This window comes from Gavialis gangeticus, unplaced genomic scaffold, assembly GCF_001723915.1.
Source record: "Gavialis gangeticus isolate Ggan-Ray unplaced genomic scaffold, GavGan_comp1, whole genome shotgun sequence".
Taxonomy (NCBI): domain Eukaryota; kingdom Metazoa; phylum Chordata; order Crocodylia; family Gavialidae; genus Gavialis; species Gavialis gangeticus.
Window position 1 is genome coordinate 85,591,713 of NW_017729031.1, and position 18,556 is coordinate 85,610,268.

At 40.6% G+C, this 18,556-nt stretch overlaps 1 protein-coding gene across 1 annotated transcript in view; it reads left to right on the forward strand.

The window, feature by feature from the left end:
- Positions 1–18,556, forward strand: part of MCM3AP (minichromosome maintenance complex component 3 associated protein) — a 57,304-nt gene that overhangs the window by 16,546 nt on the left and 22,202 nt on the right. Inside the window, exons 6-16 of the mRNA XM_019523314.1 lie at positions 198–337; positions 2,237–2,434; positions 2,658–2,926; positions 4,547–4,709; positions 5,306–5,466; positions 8,699–8,940; positions 9,751–9,953; positions 11,215–11,315; positions 13,416–13,547; positions 14,800–14,913; positions 17,160–17,312. Of these exons, the coding sequence (XP_019378859.1) occupies positions 198–337; positions 2,237–2,434; positions 2,658–2,926; positions 4,547–4,709; positions 5,306–5,466; positions 8,699–8,940; positions 9,751–9,953; positions 11,215–11,315; positions 13,416–13,547; positions 14,800–14,913; positions 17,160–17,312 (1,876 nt within the window). The remainder of the gene's footprint in view (positions 1–197; positions 338–2,236; positions 2,435–2,657; positions 2,927–4,546; positions 4,710–5,305; positions 5,467–8,698; positions 8,941–9,750; positions 9,954–11,214; positions 11,316–13,415; positions 13,548–14,799; positions 14,914–17,159; positions 17,313–18,556) is intronic.

Consider the following 18,556-nt stretch of genomic DNA (forward strand, 5'->3'; position numbering starts at 1 on the left):
GGAGAATGATTGCATTGTATATGAATAATAACATGTGGGGGTGTTGGTTTGCACCAAAAAACATGGCATACCTGAAGGTACACTGTAATTTGATTAGATTTATGTGATTTATTGTTTTTCTTAAGTCATGTACAGTAGCTAGTGTGGAAACAAAAGGACAGAATGCCTGCTAGTTGTTTTCTTTTAATATTTTTTAGCCCGAGTAAAAAGGACTGATCTAGGCAAAGCTAAAACCATTGTGGGCACATGCCCAGATATGTGTCCTGAAAAAGAACGCTACATGAGGGAGACAAGGAACCAACTCAGTATTTTTGAAGTGATTCCAGGATCTGACAAGGTACGAGGCTCCTGTAAAGATCATAGTTGTTTTCGTTTAACTTGTTCGATTGTTGTCATTGGCTCATCGGTGCTGTGCTTTCTTTCTCTGGTTTAATTCTGGTGAAAAATTGTAGGGACCAAGATCCCAGAATTTATATATGGACTGGGATTGCCCTACAAAGGGAATCCCATGTTTTAGAATGCATGCAACATAAGCTTGCTAATTCTTATGCTGCTAGATTCTTTGGCTGCTTTGCGAGGGTTGGTTTGGAAGTTGGCAGTTTTCAGTTTGTGGCATAAGTTTATTTCTAGGTCTGCCACAGACTGCTTGTGTGACTTTGGGCAAGTCACTTAATCTGTTTGTCCTGCTTTTGGCCTTATTAAATGTGAACAAGCTTCTCTTCCTTACAGGAGATTTGTGATAGTAGATCCGTTACTGTTTTTAGAGTGGTCAGATAGATACTTCCCATTGAAGATAACCAACAAAAGTGATGTGTGTGTATACATACTTACACATATACAGGTTTCCCTCCTTGTATGCTGAACATGCGTTCCTGGAAAACTCTGCGTAACTTGAATTCGCATAAAGGGAACCCACTTTGCAATGTAACAAATAGGGATATGTTCCAAGACCTTGACTGTATTGACCCCCAGACCCATTTCTACCACTTTTACAAGACAATTTCGGTACTCTCCAACAGTAGACAGTACACACAAGCACAGGGCACTAGCATGATGGGGATGGCAACCACAGAAACACATGTTGCAGACAATGAGCAAGGAGCACAGATCTGCACAGGAGACTATATTTTGCTGCTTGTCACTCCCACAGTGCACTGCACAAAGTAGTTGACTGCAGGTTTCTACCACACAGATCGCATAAGAGTGAATTTACCTTGCATATAACAAATTTTGGTATAAAAGGGTCATCGCTTAAGAACAAATTTGCACATACAGAACCCCCATAAAATGAGGGAAACCTGTGTGTGTGTGTGCGCGCGCGCGCACACGGGCTGCCAAACAATTAAAAATGTTTATCACAATTAGTTGCGCAATTAAAAAAATAAGTCACAATCACGATTTTAATACATCTAAAAACTCAATTATCTACAGACAAATGCAAAATTATGTGGGTACTTTGTATGGTTGGGGGGTGGGGTGAGGGGAATTTTGTGAAGGTGTGGGTGTGTGGGGTTTAAAGCAAGGATGTGGGGTAGTGTGGGTCAGGAGTGAGGGGCAGCAGCAGGGCTGAGACAGAGCTGTGACTTAGGAGCGAGGGGCAGGCATGCAGATGTAGACACCACATGCAGACACTGCCGTGCTAGTAAGTCTGTGATGGGGAAGGGAGGGGAGGTGCAGATCAAGGCCCCCGTGGCAGGGAGGGAGTGGGGCAGGGGCAGCAGTCCTCTGCACTACCACCACTGCCCCACTGTGGGGACTGGAGGAGGCAGAGCAGAGCCTGGGCTCCAAAACCACATATGCAATTAACATTAAAAAAAGAATGTGTTTATTGCACACATTAACTGTGATTAATTGACGGCCCTAATATATACATAAATATATTTACGTGCAATATGCTGTATATTATATTTTGTATATGTGTGTATATATATATACATATTTATAATCACATTAGTAAAATATAAATATATAATGTCCAATATTAAAACAGAGACCATGGGGTCAGCATTTGCAGCTTCCCTGTCAAGTGAAAATGACAAATAATCAAAAAGGATGCTAATCTGTGTAGCAAGGGTTGTCCACAAATGCATACAATGGCAAATTCATTTTTAGCAGCCTAAACTATGCTGACATAGATGTTTGGCCATGATTAAGTTAAAAAAGGCAGTCAGCTTCACACTGAGGATTTTAAGGTGCAGTGTTTGTTTTGTTGATTTCTGTCTTCTCCCTTTGTCAGGTAGACCATAGAGCAGCAATAAAGGAATACAGCAGGTCCTCAGCAGACCAAGAGGAGCCTTTGCCTCATGAACTGAGACCTTCAGAGGTGTTGAGTATGACCATGGACTATTTAGTGACACAAATCATGGACCAAGGAGAAGGAAATTACCGGGAGTGGTATGACTTTGTATGGAATAGGACACGTGGAATTAGAAAGGTAAGCACTGGAACTTTACACTATTTGACTGCAAAAAATGCCAGCAAAACTTTAAAGTAAACAAAACACTGGCACTACAAGTTGAAGACTGGTAGATACAGAAATCTTCTGCTAGAATGGCTGTAGATATAAAGCATGAAATGTTTAAGTGGAATTCAAGATGATTTGCTGTTTGGCTGTGTTTTGAAATGCTGTTAAAGGTTTTCTTTGTTACTCTGGCCAGGATATAACCCAGCAGCATCTTTGTGACCCTCTTACTGTATCTTTGATTGAAAAATGCACTCGCTTTCACATCCATTGCGCACACCATCTGTGTGAGGAGCCTATGTCCTCCTTTGATGCCAAGATCAACAATGAGAATCTGACTAAATGCCTGCAGAGCCTGAAGGAGATGTATCAGGACCTGGGTAACAAGGGGTTTTACTGCAAGAGTGAAGCAGAGTTCAGAGGGTACAATGTCCTGCTGAATCTCAACAAGGGGGATATTCTCAGGTGAATTGTCAACTTTCTGCACCCTTGACCTGGTCATTCGTATAACACTTATACAGTTTAGACTTAATGGACAATGATGATGATCTAAAAGAACAGTCTGCTGTTTAGAACTAGATCACTTTTCCTTGGGCCCCACTGCACTTCTTCAATCTAATAATATTAGTTTTTTAGATGTTTTTTTTTTTTCCATTGAGACAGATGGAATGACAGATGGTAAAGTTTCCATCCTTGGTGGAAACAGTTTTTGACGCAACTGTGTGAACAGAGTAGCCTCATACTGAATTACATTTGATGTCTGCATTGTCAGTGAAAAATACAGTTTTTTAAAAAGTAAGCTTAGAACTCTGGAATGTGAGAGAATGGAGCAAAAATGGCAGAGAACCTAAATTGTGAACCCTGCAATTTTTTCCTTTCCTGTTTGCTTCTGATTAACACACACTGTAAATTGTGCAAAGATAAGATCAGGCACATGCCTTTTTAAAGTAATAGCATGGAATAGGAGAGAGAAGTTGGCATACAAGATTTGGGGTTTTATTACTGTGATGATACTTGATAGAAGTGCTCAGAAATTTAATTTTCAGTGCTTAAAAGTTTTCTTTTTTTTTCCTACCAACCTTCTGAGTCTTTTTACTTCTCCTTAAAGACTATATTTGGGACAAATTTCAAAAAGCAGCTGGTTTTTTTCCTGCTATGAGTCTTTAAAATAAGAGAACATACTTGTTTTAAAAAACCCCAAGAAACATTTATATATTTTTTTTACCACTTCCGAACTGGTTAGCTGAAAATTTTACTGCAATTTTTTTCTCACTCCACCACAATGAATTATGTTTGGCCACATTTGTTCAAATCCTTATATTTAATTTGAATATCTGATTATTAAAATATATAGAACGATATTTTAAATGCATGTGAAATGCATAAAAAGTTTATATGCTTGTATAGCAGTTCCTTATCCCATGTGAAAGTAACTTAAAATGCACCCAATTTCTCAGGCATAGGCTGAGAAGAGCATGGCACTTCACCCAAAGAGAGTATTTTTTTTTCAGAAAGCGCATAAATAATACTATTGTGATGACACTAGTTATTAACCTATTTATGTAAAAATAAAAAAGATATGGATATTACTCGTATTTAAAACTTGCATACAGGAGACCCTCGCTATTTGTGGGGGATATGTTCTTGAGATCCCTGTGAATGGCAAAATCTGTGAATACTGACGGGGCTCCCCTGCAGCGGCTGTGGACCGACCTCTTCCCCCTGCTGTGCCCCACACTCTCCGAGTGCCACCGTGGCTGCCTCCAGGGGAGCAGATGCTGCCACTGCCACGCTCTCTGCCTGCCTCCTGGCTCTGCCCTCCCCCACACCATGCAATGCCAGAGCCAGGAGCTCAGTGCAGTGCCCCAACCCACCCCAAGTACAGCTGTGCCGTTGGTGCAGCACACCGCGAATATTTGAATCTGCGAATCCTGAGTTCGCGAGTAACGAGGGTTTCCTGTATTTTAGTTTCAGTAATGTTACTGTTTTCTGAAAGCTTCTATTTTCAAAGAGTTTTGTACAAGTTGCTTTTGAGCTGTGATCATTAATTTTGAGGTAAGGAATTTATTTTTCATGTCTTAACAGAGAAGTACAGCAATTTCATCCTTCTGTTCGGAACTCACCTGAAGTTAGGTTTGCAGTTCAAGCCTTTGCTGCATTAAATAGCAACAACTTTGTAAGGTTTTTCAAACTGGTACGAGCAGCTTCATATCTGAATGCCTGTCTCTTACATTGTTACTTTAATCAGGTAAGAAACGCAAGTAAATATTTTCTAAAATGGTATCTAATAATGTAATGTGAGGGTTTTTGTTTTAAAAAACACCAAACCTAGTGAACATTTCTTTAATGTTTTTATTTGTGTAAACTGTATCAAATCAGCAAAGGAAATAACCAAAAAAACATTCTTCCACATTAAAATCTGTGTGCATAACAATTATAAAGCAAATTTTATGTTTTTGTAGCCCATAAGGTATAGAAACTAGTTTTTCGGAGTGAACTGTGTAATTCTAGGGAAAGGGAGTTGAGACTTGCTTCATGAAATAGCCACAAGTTGCTGTTGGAAGTCCAGTAACTGAAAAATACAAATGAAAACACGCAAGATACACCAGCCTTGATTTAATGTCCAAGAGGAGTGAAAGCTAAAAAAAGGAAACAGTAAAAGGTTAAAAGAGAATTTAAACCATCATTTCTATTTGATTAATTAGGTGGTGTTAACATAGAATTGTTTTTCAGAATTCGGATTTTCATGTTGATATTGTTGCTTTAACATCCAGGGTTGAAGAACAGCTGTGTCCAACACATTTTACAAACTTAACATTTATTTGGCTTTTTTTCCCCTCTCAGATTCGCAGAGAGGCACTTAAGTCTCTCAACTTTGCCTACACAGTGAGCCCTCAACGATCTACTGTCTTTCCTCTGGATAGTGTGGTTCGTATGCTTCTGTTCAAAGATTGCCAAGAAGCTACACACTTCATAAATGATTATAGCCTGAATGTGTCTGATGGGTGAGCAATGCAAACTCTATTTCTGTTAGTGCCTAAAGACTCTGGGCGCTGTACAAACCTACCCCCAAAAACTTATAGTTTAAAATAGGGGGAAAAATGCAAAGTGCCATGGCTGGAAGCTGATATAAAAGCAAAGCAATAACTATAATAATACAGCACATAGCTTGTTTGCTTAGTTTGTTTTTATTTCTATATTTTTATCATTCTGAGGCTCAAGAGGCATGACGTAGGATTGCATAAAAGGGTTGAGTGTGCAGAAACGAGAGAATGGAGATGGGAGAGAGGAGCATGGGGGGCCATTAGAAGTAGGATTGTAGTGGCGGGTGACAGAGTCAAGCAAACCGACAACAGATAGGAAGTAATGCCACACTGGAAATATTGTGAATACTACAGTATTTTGTTGACATCACTGTCATACAGAGCCTGTGATGGTCAGGGTGGGGAAATGCAAAGAGCACTACTGGATCTCTCCTTGTAATGCCTTCTGTACACACTTCTTTTGGAGAGACCTGTCATATAACTTTGAAACAGAGGGGATGGTAGGAGAAACAGAGGAGACATGCAGCCTTGTTAAATAAATAGTGCCAAGTATTCTTGGGCTGTTTGTTACTAGCATATCAGTGACTAGCAGACTGATCATCAGGGTGACAGGCCAACAGACTCCCACAGGGCTCAGTGCTGGCTCCAACCCTGTTCAACTTATACATCAAATACCAACAACTGCATTCTGCAAGTTCATCTATGTTGGTGACATCTGCTGTGCCACTCAAGCTCCATCTTTCTGCACTCTGGACTAGACCCTGAATGAAGATGTGACAAAGCAGGTAGACTACTGCTCCACATTCTGGCTCACGCCTAGTCCTGCCAAAACTGTATTCAGTGTATTCCATCTCGACAATGCCAATGCCAAAAAAAGAACCTAACATCTATATATGTGGTCAGAGACTAAAGCATGATCCCTCCCCAACATACCTGGGAGTGTCTTTAGACAGAACCCTGACTTTGCGGGGACATCTAAAGAAAACAGCAGCAAAAGTCAAATCCTGAAACAACATGTTAGCCAAGCTTGCTGGATCAATGTGGGGAGCTGCAGCCACAACACTCCAGATATCAGCTGTTGCCCTATCATACTCAGCAGCAGAATATTGTACATCTGTCTGGTAAAGATCATCACATATGCATCTTGTTGACAGTCAGCTGAACGCAGCGTATCATAACTGGAACCCGCTGCTCAACTCCCCTCCCCTGACTTCCTGTCCTTGCAAATATCGCTCCCCCACACATCCATCATCTGATGAACTGAAAGTTGGTCGAAACCATTTGTGATGCACCTTCCTTACTACTCTACAACGGTCTGTTTAATCCACCCAAGACCCACCTTCCTTCACTATGTCCCTTATGGAGCAGCCTCCCTGACCAGGATCTGTTTGCAGAAGCCCTCTGGATCAAGGAATGGGAATTGCAGGAAGTCACAGACAAGTTCCTTGTGACAAACCCCACATGTCAATCTGCTGTCTTTCAACTGCCATGGCAACCTGCTAAACAGGTTCAGATCAGACCAAGGCCCCTGTGTAGCCAGCCTTCACCACTGGGGTCTTAATGCTAATCCAGCATGCATTTGTAGAGAGATGCAGACAGTGCCACACATCACCAAGGAGTGTCCCCTCTACAAACTAAGAGCTGGATTAATAACTTTGAACTCAGTTAATGAGAAGGCTATTGCTTGCCTTTGCAGATTTGTATTTGCTAAATAAATAATTGGGATGACAACCAAATTTCAAGTACAGTGGGAGTTGTATCCACAAAGCTGCGTGTTAGAAAATGTCCAGCAGATAAGGAAGTGTTAGAGTGATGACGTAGCCATGCTGTTCCAGGAATTATGTGGGAGGCAAGGATTTCTTAGGGTGATACCTTTTTATTGAACCACCTGCATAATTGGTATAAAGCCAGACAAGCTTTTAAATACAAAACATTCATCACTTGAACATTGTCTTTTATTTGAAAGCTTGTCTAACTTTATCTCAGCTATGCAATTGGTCCAGTAAAAGATATCACCCTAAGAAATCCTTGCCTCAAGATAGAGTTAACAGTAAAATAAATCAGCATAAATATGTATGAGCTTCCAGAAAAGGGCAGTTCAACTTACACCATCTCCAAAGTGGAGAGCAGTTGTTTCAGAGCTCTTTCCATCACCACTCTGGGTCTATCCAGAAACTGAAATTGTGGCCAAGAAGAACGGTTGTGGTAACCCAACATTTCTAACTGCACTAAACCTTGTACACTGCATCCTTGCTAGTGTTCTGTAGATTACACTGGAGAACTTATTTTAATTATCCAGTAGGATCATTGCTGCCTTATAAAGAATTCCACAATAACAGACAAGATGCACAAGGAGCTGGAGGATGTATTTCTTCCACTCAAGTTAGAGAAAACAGGGCAGACTTTGTCACATGGTAACCAGTGTTGGTTATAAAAGGATTACCTAAAACTTAACCATATAAGCTGAAGGGGAGTTCCAAGTGTAAATGAAATAACTACCCAGTTCTTGTGGCAAAATTCTGCACTACCCAGGAAACGTTGTACGTTTATCATTAAAAATGTACCTAAGACCAAGTTACATTGCATGGGGGATTTTTCAAAATACTTTGTGTAAACTTGAATGGTGGGTTGCTGACTCAAAACATCTGTATCCATTCTGTGACCTGGTTTTGTTGAATTAATGCTCAGTAATACACAGTGGGCATGTCCACACTTGCATTTACTGCACGTAACTTACTGTGCAGTACATGGTTTTAGGTTGGCGTCTACACATGCAGCTGGTAATGCCTTAAGGCACTGTAACACAGCTCGCTGGGTGACTGTGTGAGCCTGCCTTGGTCAGCACCCTGGACAGCCCTGGCCTCTGCTTTAATCTCTTCCTAGTGTTCCTACATCTTCTTTGAGGAAAGTGGGCTGTGGCCAGATGCCGTGGTGTATGCTGCTGCAGATGCTGGAGCCACGGTTCCGGCAGCAGAGAACACTGCCCATGCTGAGTAGTAATTTTTAGGTTACTGTGCAGTAACTGTACACATGTAGATGTACCCAGTGTTTTTTTTTCTAGTTCATTATAAAATGAGATGGCTGGAAATAAGAGTGCAGTAATAAAAGGCTTGAGTATTTTGCATCTTTTATGTCCTACTGGATTTGTGCAGGTTATGATGATATTTGTCTGTTCTGTTTTCTTTTTCACTAGATATGTAGAACTGAATCGCTCAGCTTTCCTGGAGCCTGAAGTATTGCCCAAACCAAGGAAGTCACTGTTTATAAAGCAGAAGCTAACTGTGTCAGTTGGAGAAATTGTACATGGAGGGCCACTACCCCCAGTAGTTCACCACATACCTATATGTAGCTTCAATGGACAGAACAAATACACTGGTGGGACTACTACTGTGGAGTCAGCAGGCAGCAGTCAGAAAGCCAGTATAGATATGAAAGGTGAGAGCAACAGTTGGACCCTGCTAATGTTTTACTGTTCAAAAAATGTCATGGTACAGCATTTCACAGCAAGGTTGGTTTTCTTTCCTATGAAAACTTTTTCCTCAGTTTACCTGGGTTGAAGCTAGGTGAATTTTATATAAATACTAAAAAAGAAGAATTTTCTTCAGATATATTCATGCCCTTTTTGGTATTTGTTTTCAAGATATAGTCAAACAAGCAAACTTTTGGGAAGGAATATTCACTAAAACAGAAAATATACTCAGAGAAATCAAATTTTGGATTTACCGGTATAGGTATTTTCAGTGGAAACCTGATTCTAAACATTTGGACTCAGTGAGTCAGGAAATAGAAACCATACTGTGTGCTCAGTCAAACCATTGAACTCATCTAGAACCTTGGATCTTGAATGCTTCAACAGAATTCTTACAGGTGATCTATAAACTAAAAATGTGTTAAGTAAGCACTGAATTGCTTGCAGACACGTTGAGAACAAAAAAGGAGACCTGATTTGTTTAATCAATGCTGTCAGTTACAGAACAAATTTTGTTTATAACGAACTCTCACTTAACAATGTTTTCATTATGATGATTTAGCAAATCAGCTAACTTAGCATGCACACCCTCTTTCAATGAACTTTTCTCTTATTCCCCTGGCAGTTTCTTATAACAGTTTGTGCTGTATTTGTTCATTTCTGTTGCAGTTACTTTTTTCAGACTACTGAGTTAATGCTTCTGTTGCTTCAGACAAACAGTATACAAACATGATATATTCTTAGACTTTTCTAATGGATGGATCTTGTCTTTTTAGTTTTGGCTGTAGAAGGAAGAGCGGAAGAAAAAGGTTTGGAGTCTGAAGTGGCAATGATCCGAGTCCAGCCTCCATGTCAGCCTTTGCCATCACTGTTATCTCGTCCTCCTGCACCATTGCCTCCCTCTGCACAGTCCCCTTTCCAGCCTATTGTGCAGCCTGAACTTGCTGCTCCAAAACTGCAGCCTGTATACACAGACACAGTAAGGGGCTTTTGTTCCTAAGATGCACCACCTCAGGAAATGTCTACTGAATTTTGATCTGAGATGCCTTTCTGCCACATATTGTTGATACTTGAATAGACCTTTTTTGGGTGGTGCTTAAGAATTTCTGTATTTCACATGATAAAGATCAGAGGAGAAATTTGGTGCTTCAGAGTTTGGGGTGGTTAAGTATATAATAAAAATTGTTATCCTGAACTTCCATAAACTGAGAAACTAAGGGACATCTTCATTATGGTGCCTGGGAATTGACTTCAACTGTTAAGGGCAGCTTAATGTCTGATAACCATGCTGACAATGTTACTTACTGCTGTTGTCTTACCAAATCTCGTAGAACAAGCAAGTTTTAGCGCTTAATTGGGAAAAGCCATTAGGGTGCAGAAAACAATGACCCCACCTTATTAGTGACACTGTTCATTAATGATTCAGTACTTGAACAATCGCCTTCAAGACTGAGACTTGAGGTAGTTCTATCCAGTGGTTAAGGCTGGAAATGGGAACCAGTTTGTTTGTCCTATTAGGACCATGACATGGGTGCTCCTGAAAAGAAGTATAGCTTGGGATTAGAGCCAAAGACAGGAAGTGAGATACTAGCCTTGGGTCAGGAGTCAGGCTGAGACTAGGGCACAATCTGAGAGGGAGAAGCCAAAGACAAAACTAAGCAGAGGTCAGTAGCCAAAAGTCAGGGGTTGGCACTCAATCTAAGGATCTAAAGCCAGAAGCAAGAACAAGGAGGGTAGAGACTGAATAACAGGCAGCAGCTGCTGTGCAGAGTCATGGAGCTACTTCAGGAAGGTGTATGTTGTAGGCCGGTGTTTGAGCTGTCCTTAAATGCGGGACCATGGCCAATCTTGCAAACCGGTTAACAGGCAACCCACTCAATCCTAGCTAGAGCAAACTAACTTGCAGTATTGATTCGTCATCACCTTAATTAGGGAGATGTAACCCTTACAGTCCAACTCTCGAGTATTTCTTGATGTATTTAGTGTTTTTCACAGCCATTGATATTTAAAAGCAACTAAAAAAGGCATAGTGGGTTTTCATGCTGTAGTTTCAACTTCTGGATTGAGTTTGCTTAATTTGTAAGTAAAAAGATGAGTTTTTTTATGGACTCTAAATTCACCAGTTCTTAGGATTCTTCCTCCATTTCAGTTACCTTATTATCACCAGTGGGCTTAAAGCTGGTGATATTCTGTTTCACTATTGAATATTCACTCTGAATTCTTCTTTCTATGCATTTTAGGAAATAGCGGAAGTGATGGAGAACCTTGTGCATGATGTCCTCAAAGGAGAATGTAAAGCAATTGGCAAAGCAGGACTGGCTTATGTGACTGCAGCAATGTGGTAAAGGCAGTTCTTACTGATGTCACAGGGGCTTTTCATCTGAATGCTATTTTATATCAAGACTACTCTAAAAACAGTGATAGTTAACACATTTGTATTGGAGAGGGGAAGGTATTGATTGGATGGGCAGTATCCAGAGTCATGGTACCTGTGCTTGGTTCCTTCACCACATTTAAATTAATGCTTCCTCTCCTGAAATGCAGTGCATCTATACATTTAATAAAATCTTTTTTATTCCTTCAGACTAAGCACTGTGATGGTTTAAAATTCAATTGATTGGCTGCAATGTAAAACTAGTTTTCATAAAAATCAGGTCATGGATCTGAAAAGGATTTTTAGGTTGACTCTCCACATCAAATGTAGCCAAGGCAGCCCATTGATCAGAAATTTTGGTGCCCAGGCAGCTCCCCTAAAAGCTGAAAAAATTCATACTATACATTAGGTGCCTTTTTTTTTTAACATGGAGGGTAATTTACCATTGGAACAACTCTTTATTCAGAAAAGGAGAAAAAAAACATGAGCAATGATTACTAAATCTCATTACTAGAATATGATCTCAGTTGCTTACTAGAACTTTCCAGCTTTCATTTGTTTAATTCTCATTTCCTAAACAGTCCTTCTAAAGTAAAATTGGAGTCTGCATGTGGATTTTATGTCTCTAAATATTCTTCTACCAAAAATTTTGATCTGAGGGCAAAACTTCCGAAGGGGGGCCCTGCAAAATGTAGGCACAAAAGTAAGGAGCATATACAATACTCGTTCTTAAAGCACCAAAAGTAAGTTTGAATTTGCAGTGCGTAGGTATAGTTCATATTCTGCATTCATAACGTGCCACCTTGACCCCACTCGTGTTGATACCAGACTTCCTGCAGACCCCCTGCTTGCAGCAGAGTGCTAACTTGTTCCATTTGTTTATTGTACTCTTTGTTTTGCCTGTTTGGGTTAATCCATGTTAGTATAGTTAACAGTTCGCTCAATAACACTTCTTAATATTGTTTCTCCAAAAGAGCAATGGGTGTTGCACTAGGTAAAGTCAGTTTGGGAGGATCAGAGTAACCATTTGAGCCCTAGCTACGGACTGAAGGAGCATTGGAAGAAGCAGATGATTTTTGTTAACTTAAGGCATTTGTACACACGTTCTACCTGGCACTGTGACCTATACATTTGTATAAATGGCAAAATGCGTATCAATGCTGAGGAAATGGTGGCAGCAGGCTTTTGAGCTAAAATACATGGAAGGTGTGGTAGTTCAGAAGCATACCACTGCTGGTTTCTGTACGCTGACATGCCTTTCGCCACTTATACAACTGCACGCGACACAGCGCAGTGCACATCAGCTTGTATGCAGAGCAGACTTGATTAAACAAGTTTGCTCTGATGCACTGGATTTCTGGCATGTTGGAGCAGACAAAGGTATGTGTATAAATGCCCTTAAGTTTTTTTTAGGGGGTTGTATCTTATGCAGTCCTTGTTCATGTCTCCTCAAGTTAGGATCTTCTTCAGTATATTTCAAGTCATGGTATATTTTAGACATTCCTGAGTGACTGTAGTTTCAGAATACTTAGAAAAATCCACTTTTAAAAGTAACATTCAGCCTCAAAGTTGCATTTTTGCTAATGGTGATAAAGACTTTTTTTTTTTAAACCATAAGTGATTTTCTTATTACAAGCAATCCAATAGTCTTTAGTTCTTCTCGTCCTTTTTATTGCAGGATTGGAAGTTGCTACAAGTAAATTCAGTGAGCACCAAGAAATTTGATCTGAGAGCTGACTTGGGTTCTATGAGTTTTGTGAGGTTGAGTGTCACTGTTTAAAAGATAATTATTTAAGTACTCTAAAACTACAGACTAATTAAGGAATATCTAAAATAAACTCTGCCTCAAAAGGGTCCAGACTTGTTCATTCTTCCTCCCAGGTGATGACTACTCTGTGCTATCAAAGCAGGATATTCACAAGTTTGATTTACGTAAGTTTTAAGGAACAAAAATGGGTCTGAGCTAGAGGATGTCATTACAGAACAGCACAAAAACTCTGTGCCTTTCGTTTAGAGATTGTGCAAACCAGAGTTTTTGGTCAAAGAGAACTACTGTTTTTCATGCAGTGCCTCTGATGCTGCCATAGAGGAACTTGTGACTGAAGTGACAATGGAGGTTCTTAGGCAAGTGGCAACAGATGTATTCAGTGCGGAAAGGGAACGAGTCCAAGAGGAAAAGCGCAGAGTGGAGGAAGAGAGGTGAGTCTCTTGATATTTCTTTCGTCTCCTATGCCTTGTAAATGTTGTTAGATCAGGCAGTGCAAATTTGAGGGACTGGATATCTGTAAAGGTTACTGGTGTGAAACCTGCCCTGCCCCCCAAATGAGAGATGATACTTTCATGTTGTTAAAGGGCCCTGTGCCTATCCTTCTCTCAGAATGGAATCCCACAGTTTGCTGCACTCTTAAACTGGGACCTGAGATCAAACCTTGATCACCAGCTGCCTGCCCTCAGCAGGCCCAACTGGGTTTTGAATCCCTGCTATAGAAATGTCTTTGGGACTTCCAACCACCATGAAAGTGCAGTGACTGTTTATTAATAACAAAGCATTTTTCCAGCAGGACATAACTGACAGAGAAGAAAAGAGTTAAAACAACAGAAAGCCTATACATGGACTGACCTAGCTAAATCTTAGCAATCCTTGCAAGTAGGTTATACTTTTGCTGGAACCACCCAGCATTGGACTAGGGTGAAGAAAACTGAACCTCCTGATACTTCTTCCTCTCTCCATCAATCTCTCCCCTGGAGTTTGCAGGCTCTTTTTTATTTACTTCAAAGTCCCTTTGTTTGTTCTGAATCCTCGGGACCTAGTCTCATATGATGTGTGCATTTCACCAGGGGAATGAAGCTAGACTTCCAAGAATAAATTTGTAGTATGGTCCATTATGAACCAGCATCTTAAAGACATTGTCCAACTTTCATGAGATGTGTGAAATCTTCCAAAACTGAGCTAACTCTTTGCCCCTGGTGTAGCAAGATAGCCTGATAGTTATCATAGAGATAGATAAATATCTACACTACTGACAAAAACAGCAGAGATTTTATAAGTCTATATCTATACATCTGGCACATCCTCTTCTCCCTGTAACCTCCTCCAGAAAAATGCAGGCCAGGGTAATTTCCAAGTTTACTAATGATGTCTGTCACCTGTGTTGACTTTGTCTCAGTAGTTACCTTTTAATGGTTTTGTTTCACATAATAGATATTCCCATATTCAAAGCAAGATACAGTTGGTTTTTATTGCTGAGGAATCTCAAGTAACTAGGTTCCCTGCAAAGTTGGTTATACAGAAAAACTGCAACTTCTGTTTCTTTGAGAAATATAAGTCAGTTTGATGTGAGGTTTAATTTTAATAAAGAAAAATCATCAGTGGTGTTAACATTGCATGCATGTGTTATGCAGTGATTTATAACTCTGCTGACCATTGTATGTAACACTTTCTATCCTTTAGACGGAAGCAAGAAAGAGAACAATTAATGAAACAGTTGAGCCAGTCCCTGAGTATAGAGCTGACAGAAGAAGTAGTAAAAGAAAGTGTTCGGGAGACTTCAGCCAGTGAACTAAAGTAAGTGGAATGAACATTAGCAATGTATAGTTCAAAACATAACAGCACCTGTAGGGCAAAATACTTTTCTGAGAAGGTGAGAATTTGGCAAATAATGATGGAGATCTTGCTAATCTTTCCTTTACATACAGTGCAAAGTGTACAGGACGATTATAATAGAAATTCAGTTAACTTTAAAAAATGCCTAATTCCCTTTCACGGTATATTCTTTTTCAAAAGGCGAAAAAAATTTTACTACGTGTTTCTATATAAAAAAATAACCTACAAAGGAAAACACAGATTTGTTCCTTTTTATGACTTTATAGAGGTACATCAAAAAGACATGGTCTCATGGGTCAGGGAAGAGCTATTCTTTACCTAAGAAATATCAGGAGTGTGTATTCAGGATTTCCCTTTTACAGTATTTGTTGCTGGTGAGGTGGGAAATAAAAATATGACTAACAGTCAAGCTACAAATGGATAGGTTGGGATATCAGGTCTTGAAGGCAGACTTCCTTTTTTCAAAATGGGTATTCATGGAGTTGGAAGAGATGCCTCCCAACATCATAAATCCAGGGGGGATATGAGTCTCCTAAGTCTACAGGGGCAAGAGATCTCCACAAACTTACCACTTGGTCCTGCTACACTGAACCCAACTTTCTAGACGGAATAGCTCCTGAAGGAACATTGCTGTTTTGGGCTTCATTTACCCTTAGGATTGCTCAATAAAAACCTCAAAGTGAATGTAGAGGGAGTTCGTACACCTCCAGGCTGTAACTGCATTCATCTTTCTGGTCTATTACTTTATGATCTATACTCTGTGCTCAATCTCTGGCCCACAGGCCAAATGTGGCCCAGAAGCCATAGGTATCCAGCCCACAGGGCTCCCCAGGGATTGGAAAATTTGGTGGCAGGGGAGTGGTGGCAATAAATACAGATGTTCTTCCCCCCACTGCCGAATTCCCAAAACCTGAGCACCACAAACCCAGGTCATCCCCCCTCCTACCACACATACGGCTGGATGAGGCTGGGCCGTATCCGTCCTCCCTGGGCTGGACAGGGCTGGGCTACGTCCCCCTCCAGTAGATCCAGGTTGGAGCCGGCTCCCTTCCCCTCCCCCACTTCATAGGGTTGGGTCAAGCCCCCTTTTCCTGTGGGCATGGGTTGAGGCCATGGCCTAGCCCCCTTCTTCCCTTCCACAGGGCCAGGTTGGAACCGGGATGCTCCCTGTCCCCCTCTGCATGGCCAGATGGCGCCCTGCCCTGACTGCCTCATGCCGGATTGGGTCCATCAGCTGGATCCAACCTGTGGATGTCTTGGGCACTGTCTGGCCCACCGGCCAAACAGGTTGAGCACCACTTATCTATGTCATTACCTCTGAAGAAGTAAAGTAAGGAATGATGGGATAAGGAAGCATGGGCTGGCCAGGTTTCAGAACAGACAAGAGAGCATGTTCAGCTAGTAGAAAACTGGCAACATCTCATATCCACTAACAATAATCCCTCCATCTAATAAGGAACTGTCACAGTTCATGGAGAGTTTTACTTTTGATCTCTTTGCTTAGTCTCGTGGGATCCTGGCCACATGTGAGACTGCACCTGTACCTTTCTAAGGACTGAGTCTACTCCACTTCCACATGGGGTCCCCCAGGTCACAGCCCACCTGTTTGCTACTTGCAGACACCAGCTGTATTGTGTCCTCAGCAGGTTTTGGCCTCTGCTATAGACTTCCACTCAGGAGCCTGTGATCAGAATGATAATGCAATGACTTTCAACAGTTTTTATGTGTGCTTAGAATATCATATTCTCTCACACACTGGAATATACACCTTTTGCTTTTGGAACCCAAAGTGAAACCCAGTAAGTGACTGTGTATCATCAACTAGGGAGCTGAACCTGTTAATTTTTCTGCTCCCTGTGGATCACTGCATATTTTACTTTTGGTTTTACCCTTAAGGATTAGAATCTCTTCTTACGATATTCCATATATATAAAAAAATAACTCATTCCAATTTCCAGTTGCTGGTTTTTGGGGAAAAGGTCTGTGTTGTGTGCAAGAAAACAAGGTACTGTTTTTCCTTTTATGTAGGTTAACAGATTTCTTAAAAATCTTGTGGCTTGCAGAAGGTTAAAAATTAAGTGCCTTATTTTTATTATTTATAGTGCAAATGTATAATTTTTAGCTGTATTCAGCTCTTACAGGTATGTACTGCTTTCTGGGGATTTTGGCCTTGGAATTTCCTTTTTTTTTTTTTCATTCTAAACTAGGTGTGCTTTGGAAAGGGATCGCAGAGCTCGCATTGCCCGTTGCTCCGAAGAAGTCTGTGCTGACATCATGCACCTGTTTCTGGAAGAGGAGATATTCCAAAGTGCTAAGGAGACGCTCCAGGAACTCCAGTGCTTCTGCAAATATCTGCAGCGGTAAGTTGTCAGGGTATCCTACAGTTACAGCTCTTAAGAACAGCTTCAAGTGTATTTTACCAGAATTTAATATTACTATTTGCTACTAGCATATTGTTTGTTTATATTGTCAGGACCCTGTAATGTTTAAGTTCAGACTTGAACTTGCTGTGTTTTTAATGTTAAGAAGTATCTAACAGTTAGATACAAAACTGAATGGTCTGGGACTGAATACTGAGAGATGTACTTACATTTCCTGTTCAGATCTGTGGAGGTGCTTGATGGGGACCCCTGCTTGAACAAAAGGAGGCTCATCTCTGTGTGGCCTTTCAGCTTCTGATGTGCTTGTCAGTGGTCTAACAGAGCTATAGTGTACTGGCCTTTGTGGTGCACTGCAAGGCCCATATGTTTCTCTGTGAGGGATGGGGAAGACTTTGAGAGACTGTAAAAATATGAAATACATTCTTGTGGCTTCTGGGTTATGATGTTAGTGGAAGGAAGTTAGCAGAGTTTGTTTTGTAGCTATTTAAAAATATCAGGGACAACCAGAACAGAGAATAGGAATTTATTGTTATGGAACAAGGGTAAAGATCAAAAAGGGAGAGACTACAAATATATGTATACGTGTGTGTACATGTATGTGTATATCCACATGTGTGTAATATTACATTGCACTATCTCAACTCTTTTGAAATTATGAATATCAAAATAGTTCTGCTTTGATAAAGCATCATTTAACCAGCATATCCTGTATGTATATAATATTTAGTTAAAAAATACACAGGGTTTTTTTCCTTTCCCCTGCTTCAGTGGTTGAGTTTTAAGGCACCTTGATATAGCCTCAGAGTAGGTTTTCTAGTCAACTCTGCTGCAAGTGGGTTCCTGGTAATTGTCTGGGGATTCAAAATCAGCTGGGCATAAAGCTAACCAAATGATTTCCAAGTGTGTTATTGCGTGCTTTAACCACACCCATAAATTCTTAGGGTTGGGATGGACCTTATTGTTAAGGGTATTTTCAACAAGGGAGATGCTGGCATGCAATTCAGGGAAAGCAAAACATCTGACTATATACAGATCACTGTACGTGCACAGACTAAGAACACTGAAATTAAGGAAAAAATATTTTCAAATCAAGCAATTTGCATAGATTTCTCAAGTCTGGGTCTGGGCTCTTTAGTGCCTGACTACAGGAACCACTTGGCTGTTATGATTTTAAATCCCAGATGGCAGTTATAGTAAGGAGGAACAGAAGTCAGGTGCCTGAC